Source organism: Synchiropus splendidus, chromosome 7 (assembly GCF_027744825.2).
Source record: "Synchiropus splendidus isolate RoL2022-P1 chromosome 7, RoL_Sspl_1.0, whole genome shotgun sequence".
Classification (NCBI taxonomy): Eukaryota; Metazoa; Chordata; class Actinopteri; order Syngnathiformes; family Callionymidae; genus Synchiropus; species Synchiropus splendidus.
The window spans coordinates 26,994,334-27,003,336 of record NC_071340.1 but is presented as its reverse complement, the minus strand read 5'-3'; the positions used below and the strand labels follow the sequence as shown (position 1 = coordinate 27,003,336).

Genomic DNA, 9,003 nt, shown 5'->3' with positions numbered 1-9,003 from the left:
ACGAGCTTCCAGTGTGTGAGAGGGAAAACCAGGCCTGCTGCGGGGACGTCACCACGCCTGGCAACACCATATAATGGCTCCTATTGTTCACCTTATGAGCTGGAAACACGACTTTTCATTCCGCATAAGCTCATATAGACAGGCCGACCCCCGATTAGCGGCCATAATCGGCTGCCCGGGAGTTTGTCGAGCACGCCGCTGCAGCGCGGGGCCTGGCGTCAGGCGCATGACGAGGCTCCGCGCGCCACACTGCTTCATTGTCGTCGCTCAGCCACGTGGACTGCGCTGAAACAACCTCAGATTCAAGGCAAACAGTGTCACGTCGTCGTCAAGACACACGGTCGCAGTTTAGAGGGCCCGTAACTCGGTTACCAGAACCGTTATATCCGCCGCATTAGCGTCGCGGCGTCAAGGTGGGGGATGTAGCGCCGCGTCATATGAGACACGTTGGAAGACTCTGATTGACAGAAGACTCGGCCAGTCAGTAACGAGCAGGCGGAATATAAGTCGTCACACCACCTGTCGGTCACAGATGCCAGCTGGAAGCAGCCAATAACCTATCGAGTTCAGACTAAGCAGGCGGGGTTTCCGGTATAAAACCGCTAGCGAGCTTTACGCATCCATTCTCAGCCAAAACCCCGAGCTCAGTGGCGTTGTGTGATCTGGAAAAGCATCAAAAATGAGGGAAATCGTGCACCTCCAGGCTGGCCAGTGCGGAAACCAGATCGGAGCCAAGGTTAGTCCGTCGTTTCCCCCGTTTATTTCCCGTTGTTTTCCATTCATTCCTCGGCGCGCGGCCGCCTCGGAAAGAGCCGGCTCTTTGTGCCTGTTGAGCCCCTGCAACCACACCCTACATCACCCACACGGTCCGCTCCGAGTCTGGCGGACACGACGCTTCAACGCGTCCTTCAGTTCATGTCTGTATTAATGCGGAATATGTTTTGATTTATGGCTCTATATTAAATAGATTTCCGTGTTACCGCCGCTCCTGGGCGCTCCGGACATTCTGAGTCTAGTTAATGGCTCTGAATAGGGTTTCTGATTTAAATCCATATCGATGTAGTGGTTTAGCTGTTTTTTTTTTTTTTATTTTAATCCAATTATACTGGCTAGGTTGTTTTTTTTTTTTTTGTTTTTTTTTTCTTTTTTTTTGTTTTTTAAGACGCTTATCTTCCGTTTATAATTGAAATGGCGTTTCCGGTTCGTACATGACTGATTCGGTCGAAAAAAGAAGCGTTTTCTTTTTGCACACTGTGCTGCGTGTTTGCTCGGCCTGTGTCGGCGCTGGGCTCTTGAAGAACAGGCCGTGACGTAATCGTTTTCAAACCCGCTGCCCGGGAGACTCAGCCAATCGGAATGCAGTCCTGGCTGGACCGGCGGGAAAATAAGTGCCGTGCGTCTTGGGACTTTCTTGTTGTGGCCATGGTCACAGTTTCATCTTGGCAAAGTGGCTCCACCCCGCTCTTTATCAATGGTTGACCCCTGACTTGCTTGCAGTTTTGGGAGGTGATCAGCGATGAGCATGGCATCGACCCGACTGGCACCTACCACGGAGACAGTGACCTGCAGCTGGACAGGATCAACGTCTACTACAATGAAGCCACTGGTGCGTTGGGATTCTACTTGGGGCTGCAGATGTTGGTTTGTTTTGGACCGATCTAACGTGTGTCATGTCTGGATGCAGGTGGCAAATATGTTCCCCGTGCTGTGTTGGTGGATCTGGAGCCTGGAACCATGGACTCCGTGAGGTCCGGCCCCTTCGGCCAGGTCTTCAGGCCCGACAACTTTGTTTTTGGTGAGTGGATCCATCCATCATGAGCAGTTTTGGCAGCCGTCTGAGCTGGTGATCACATCTGCATCTGTATCTGTCCTTCAGGCCAGAGTGGTGCGGGCAACAACTGGGCCAAGGGTCACTACACAGAGGGCGCTGAGCTGGTGGACTCCGTCCTGGACGTGGTGAGGAAGGAGGCGGAGAGCTGCGACTGTCTGCAGGGCTTCCAGCTCACGCACTCGCTGGGAGGAGGCACCGGCTCCGGCATGGGCACCCTGCTGATCAGCAAGATCCGGGAGGAGTACCCCGACCGCATCATGAACACCTTCAGCGTGGTGCCTTCCCCCAAAGTCTCGGACACGGTGGTGGAGCCCTACAACGCCACGCTGTCAGTGCACCAGCTGGTGGAGAACACGGACGAGACCTACTGCATCGACAACGAGGCCCTGTACGACATCTGCTTCCGCACCCTGAAGCTGACCACCCCCTCCTACGGCGACCTCAACCACCTGGTGTCTGCCACCATGAGCGGCGTCACCACCTGCCTGCGCTTCCCCGGCCAGCTCAACGCCGACCTGAGGAAGCTGGCGGTCAACATGGTGCCCTTCCCCCGGCTGCACTTCTTCATGCCCGGCTTCGCTCCCCTCACCAGCCGCGGCAGCCAGCAGTACAGGTCCCTCACCGTGCCCGAGCTCACCCAGCAGATGTTCGACGCCAAGAACATGATGGCCGCCTGCGACCCGCGCCACGGCCGCTACCTGACGGTGGCCGCCATCTTCCGCGGCCGCATGTCCATGAAGGAGGTGGACGAGCAGATGCTGAACGTGCAGAACAAGAACAGCAGCTACTTCGTGGAGTGGATCCCCAACAACGTCAAGACGGCCGTGTGCGACATTCCTCCCCGGGGCCTCAAGATGGCCGCCACCTTCATCGGCAACAGCACCGCCATCCAGGAGCTGTTCAAGCGCATCTCCGAGCAGTTCACCGCCATGTTCCGGCGCAAGGCCTTCCTCCACTGGTACACGGGCGAGGGCATGGATGAGATGGAGTTCACCGAGGCGGAGAGCAACATGAACGACCTGGTGTCCGAGTACCAGCAGTACCAGGACGCCACCGCCGAGGAGGAGGAGTTTGAGGAGGAGGATGCCGAGGAGCTGGCCTAAATGTCTCACCGTTTCAAGTCTACACGTCCCTGTCCTATACTTGTGTTAATAAAATTAAGCAACGTACAGTTGGTGTGAGGTTTTATTTCATGTAAAGCTGTCAAATGTTTACCTTCTATTTTACATGTAACACTGAGGGGTGTGGTCCGTCTGCCGCGTGGAAACGGTCATCGTTTGAAAGTTGATCCGAGAAAAGAGCTGCCCAGTCCAGGGCTCTGCTCCAAAGCAGCAGCAACCGTGGACGAGTGACACCGTTGGAGCTCCGGTGCGTCCGTTTGAGGCCCCTGCTCACACCGCTCCTCACTATGGGCATGTTCTGATGGAGAAACTCAACTGCTCATTGGCTACCAAACTACCCAACTGTGACCTAGTTAATGGGCTAGAAGTCAAAGTGGCGTTTCATTAATGAACAACAGACGATATGTGACAGGACGAGGCTCGTGGCCCTCGAGGGCCTCTCATCTGTATTCTGAGGCTGCTGCGCCATCTGCTGGCCTCACAACCGCCCCACGCTTGCCTCTTCAACAGTGACCCCTGGAGGGTGGAGTGCGTCATAACAGAAATGCGTATCATACTGAGAGTCCCTGACGCCCAGCACCTTGGGTTGAACGATATGGCCTCAAGTTCAGTGGGGTCACATGTATGAACAGGAAATCCGAAATTCCTCACCTCCGTGGTGGATAAAATCCTAAAATATATGCATAAAATATAGTTTATCACATTTAGATCTTTGACTTGGTTTGTTTTTTCATTTGTTCACATGTTTGAACTCAGTTCCTCAATTGCTTTATCAACCGTTTTTCTTGTTTTCGTGAATTTACTTAAACAGACGGAACAGTTCTTGACTGTTTACCTCAGGAACCGTTTTGTCATGAGTGATGATTAGAACGGGCAGCAGGTGGCAGTAGCATCACGGAGCTTCTAAAACAGACGCAGGAAAATGAAGAAGAAGCTGTGTTCAGGAAGTGAATGAGAAACGAACCAAAATGTAAGTCAGTCCTCATTTTGCCTCCTGAATATTAGGTTGTTGCAGTGATTCGGTTGTGTATTGTGTTTCATCACGTTAAAATGTCTCTTTTCACTGGAGCTGGTCAAAATCAGGCGGGAATGTCCGCAAATCCGTCCGTAAAGTCTTCAGCATTTTTCCCACCGACCATGAACGTTCCACTGAAATAGGTTTGTGTCTCTCAGAATCATTCTGTTTACCAACGATCACATGTCAGTCTCCTTCAGGAAGCAAACCCTCGGCCCTCACCAACACCATCACCTCACACACTGGCAGCCTTGATTTATTCGTCCAGACGCTTGATCGGCATCTGATGAACCTGCAGCCGATGGCACAAATGACCATCGCACCTCTGTCACCAGTCAGTGGGTCCCTTTGTCAGGTCCATGTCTGCGGTTAGTTCTCTTCCACCGCTCTTCTAAGCTAAGAAGTTGAAGCACTGCAAGTCATGAGATCCACTCTGAACTTTCAGTCAGCATCGCAAGCTAAAAATGACCGGGTGGGTAAGATTTGGCCCCGGGGCCTCAAGTTTGACAAGCCTGTTTTAAAACTTTTTTTAACCTGATAAAGCTGTGACATTCATCTTGTTATGAAGTAGATGGTGAGTTGTTTGTCCTGTGATATATACATAAGATATTTCTGTCAATAATAAACTGTAGAGCAGTAAAAACATTCACAGATGTACATTATGATTTAAATATATGAAGTGCAATAATGGAATATAGTCACTTTTAATGTCCATCTAGAGGTCACTGCTGTGGCATTCACTAGTGAAGAGTTGATGAGGCTTCATGACACAGTGTCCTGATTTCCAGAGGCCACCAGATGGCGCTGTCTGCAACAACTCATTCAATGAAACCTCACATCATTTCTAAACCATGAGCGCCACCTAAAGGCCTCTGAAAATGAGGACACTGTTTCATCCACCCTGCAGCAGTGTTTCATGACGCCTCATCTGCCCATCACACCGGCTCTCAGGTGGTCGCCAGGTACCTCGGCTCATCTGGGTCTGGAGTGGGTCAGGTGGGTCCACGCTGGTAGGAAGAGGCCCCCAGATAATCGTCTGGTGAGTCTGAGGAGAACTTGCTGCTGGGCTGCCCCCTGCAGAGAGTGTTGGAGCTCAGACACGACATTACCGGCCGGCTGGAATGTTATGAGCTCCTGAAGATCCCTGGAGCAGGTTCTCCTCATCCCTCCAGCCTCTTCATTGCTCCAGATTTAGCGAGGACTAGTTCAAGTTGAGTGAGGGTTGAACTCTCATGTTTCCGATGGTCGGGGGCACTTACGGAGGCAGGAGCCGCTGCCTCTGTAGCTGATCTGCCCCTCACCAGGATTACCACAGGCAGAAGGCTGCGGGACAACAGACTGAGGCCTGACAATCCCTTCATACCGTCCACAGGAAATAACGTTAGAGCGGGGCTCGACCTCTCACCCACTCGTGCCCAGCTGACCAATTCACACAGCCCAACATTGTATCCTTGTTAACATGACGGAAAATTAAAAAAGAAGTAATATCCATCTTAGACTTACACTAAACAATACCTTTATTAGCCTGATGCTTTATTCCAGGGCGGCACCAACATATGTTCCCAGGTCTCATGCGCCCCCTCTGCCCGCCACTATTTCAGAGGCACTGGAGCCACAGCCACTCGTCTTCACGTGGTCCGTCATTTTGCCAAATGTCAAAGGCTTCAGCAGGCACAGATATGATCTATAAAAATGAAACTCTGTTATGAAATCCAAGGACAGAATCTCAATGAAGAGCAATGGTTTGAAAATAAACCATTGCTGCTTCTCTGTGTGTCGCGTCACAACATGCTGAGTGCAGAACTTGTGCTGCACTTTCCTCTTTTGACGGTGGCCCCTCACAACAGTTACAGTTTCTGATGTGAGGATATTGAGTCCACACTGGCGCAGCAAAAGCTTCTTACGCTGAGGCAGCTGTGTTTTGTGGGAGCTTACACTCACACTGTGACTGTCCCCACTGAGTGTCCTGCGGTGCCCCGTGCTCTGACCCCGCCTGCTCCAGGTGCCCTCTGCCGGATCAGCTCCAGACCCAGGTCTGCTCCGGGACAGGCATTAGAAGAGAGACCAGCCGAGGCGCATCTGAACCAGGACTCTGAACCACTGAGGATTTAAACCTCTAACCTTGTGAGGACAGACCAAGATGTCCTCTCAAGAATGTGGCTTGTCAAGACCTTGCAGTCTTGCAAACACGCACACGCACACCCACACACGCACACACACACACACACCGTGTGTCTTCCTATCTCAATGAGGACTGTCATCTACATACATTGACATAACCCTTTCCCCAGCCTCTCTCCCTAAACCTAACCATCTAAAACAGGGCTTCTGAACCTTTTTGATCCCACCTTTCCCAGAACAAATGGACCTGGGGCCCATTCGAGTAATGAAACTGATTCATGACTCTTGATTTCATTTGTGATCAATGACCATATTTAATCTACTTACAAGTAAACAAACTAAAACCTTGTGAAATGCCATGAAACCATGTGATCATTGCAAATATATTTATTTATCATGGAAAAGTCCAACCAGCTGCAGAAGCAGATGCAAGTCATGTTCCTCAAATGTATTAAAATAAAAAAGAAAAAATTACACTTGATGCAAACTGTTGAGAAAATTGGAAAAACTGAATGAAATAAATATAATAAAACTGTGTCTAAATTTACCCAAATAATATATATATATATATATATATATATATATATATATATATATATATATATATATATATATATATATATATATATATATATATATAAGATATAAGTGAAATGTAAATAAAAGTATCACCACTTCAAAACTGCTCCAACAGGTGCTTTCATGAACAGTGTTTCCTGTTGGCGGCGCCATCACTTTCTTCATCATTGTTTCTTTCCAAGAACTTCTCCATAGTTGGTGACTATCACAGATGTGCAGCAGTCAAGTCAATGCAGTGACTCACTACTGCCACCATACGTGGCTCATGGATTCAGACTGAGTGTCTCACAGCCCAGAGGTGTGAAACAAAAACACTGTTAGTGGCCCTCTAGGGGGCGCTCATGGCCCCACCGTGGGCCCTGACCCTCTGGTGAAGAGTCACTGCTCTAAAAGAAATGGCTAAACTTAACCTTAATCTGAACCAAACAAAACCCAGTTATACAGTAATAACCTCTGTATTTTGTAGTTTTAACCCTCAAATTGAGGCTTGGCAGCCAACATGTCCTCACTCTGTGGATTAAAAACTCATACAGGTTCTCACAAAGATAGAAGTACAAGTACACACACACACACACATGTGTATAGCTGTACCTGTGGAACCCATTCACACGTTTGTCTTCCTATCTTAGTGAGGACCGTCATTGCCGTCACCCTTTCCCCAGCCTCTCTTCCTCACCCTAACCATCTGAAACCAACAGCTCACCTGAACCAGGACTCTGAACCCAGTTGTAATGACCCAAGTTTTGACGCTCAGTTTGAGGCTCAGTGAAGTGAGGACCAGCCAAAAGGTCCTTGCCGTCTCATGTTGCTTGCATGAGGAGCTGGTGTTCATTTCCGCTCCTCCACTCTTCACACCTGATAAAGCTCACAGGAAGTTCCTGCTGATGGTGTTGAGATTGAGACGATGAAGCAGCCGTCAGAGTTGAGTCCCTCAGAGACGACACCATGGCTGCGCAGGAGCTGCTGCTGCTGCTGGCCCTCACCTCCAATATCCATGGCGAGGTCCTCAAGAGGCCCCGCTGGTCTCATGTCTTCCGCCTGGACGCCACAGCCGACTACTGCTCCGTCTCCAGGTGGACAGCTGAGGGCAGGCAGCTGCTGTGGAACTCTTCAGGCTCCGACTATGAGATCCAGAGTCTGGCTGTGTCCCACTCGGGTCAGTACCAGGTGCAGTGCTGGGCTCAGGGCAACCTGAGGCTCCACAGCAACTCCACTCTCCTGGTCTGTGACAGCCAGAAGATGCAACACCAGACTTTGTACCCAAGCGTTGGAGACACACTAGAGCTGACTTGTGACGGGGTGGGACCAAACCAGAGTGTGGCGTGGGCCTGTGACTGCTACACAGAGGACGGGTTAGCTTTAATCGAAAACGAGCAAGAGCGGACGGAGAAGAAGCCTTCTCTTCTTCTGACCGTGAACAGAGCTGCGCCCGAGGTCTACTACTGTCTGGAGAAGCAGCCGCACGGCTGCGTCATTCACGGGATATTCAGCGTGAGTGTATCGCCGCTGGTGATCCTGCGCTCGGTGGGAGAGAGTCTGGAGCTCAACTGCTCTGACGGCACCAGGAACCGAACACACAAGTGGAGGATGGACAATTCACTGTGGTCCCAGCCCGAGAGTCTCAACTCCACCCTGATGTTTCCGTCCCTGAGCTTGAAGCACACAGGTCGATACACCTGTCACTTCGCTGATGCTGGTTTTGAGACTTACTACCTGGCCGTGTGTCCGGAGCCCCGGCCTCCTGCTGTGCAGCTCTTCACCGGCGGGGAGAACCTCACTCTCCACTGTGGGGACTGGACTGAGCGAGTCAGCTGGTTCATGAGGACCAACAGAACCGGAGGACGACTGCTTGTTGTTGACAAGCGACCAGACAACGTGTACCGCTCCGGCAGCAGCCTGGAGATCAGGAACGTCTCCCTGCAGGACAGCGGGCACTTCTGGTGTCACGTGATGAAAGGCCGTCTCTGCGTCTTCAGCTCGGAGACCCTGGTGATGTTCGGAGAGCCGGAGCTTGATCACCTCCTGCTGAGGTCCGTGCTGCTCAGCGCCGTGCTGCTGCCGATGCTGTGTGTTGTGGTGGGGGTGACGCTGCGCAGGCTCCCAGCCCCTGTGGAGGAGCAGGAGATGATGTCTCCAGAGTCAGACCTGCAGGAGGACGCGGCGGGCTTGTGAATCACCGCTGACCTTTGACCTCGCCGAGGTGCGCTCCCTTGTTTGGCTTCAATAAATGTACCGTGCTTCTGAAACACTTAGTCTTTGTGAGTTTTCTCTCTCACACGTGCACAGACACACACTTGTCATGTTTCACTATTATTGTGAGGACCTCTCATGGCCAT

General features: G+C 51.1%; 1 protein-coding gene and 1 long non-coding RNA gene across 2 annotated transcripts; both read left to right on the top strand.

The window, feature by feature from the left end:
- Nucleotides 1-569: 569 nt before the first annotated feature.
- LOC128762017 (tubulin beta-1 chain) lies at nucleotides 570-3,000 on the top strand. The gene is made up of 4 exons (XM_053869752.1): nucleotides 570-736; nucleotides 1,498-1,606; nucleotides 1,685-1,795; nucleotides 1,877-3,000. Exons 1-4 carry the CDS (start codon nucleotides 680-682, stop codon nucleotides 2,932-2,934), a joined length of 1,335 nt encoding a protein of 444 aa, XP_053725727.1. The 5' UTR covers nucleotides 570-679; the 3' UTR covers nucleotides 2,935-3,000.
- An 883-nt stretch (nucleotides 3,001-3,883) lies between these two features.
- Nucleotides 3,884-4,664, top strand: LOC128762965 (uncharacterized). Its single transcript, XR_008415597.1, has 3 exons — nucleotides 3,884-3,922; nucleotides 4,022-4,110; nucleotides 4,158-4,664. It is a non-coding gene; the product is annotated as an uncharacterized LOC128762965 (long non-coding RNA).
- The last annotated feature ends 4,339 nt before the right edge of the window (nucleotides 4,665-9,003 follow it).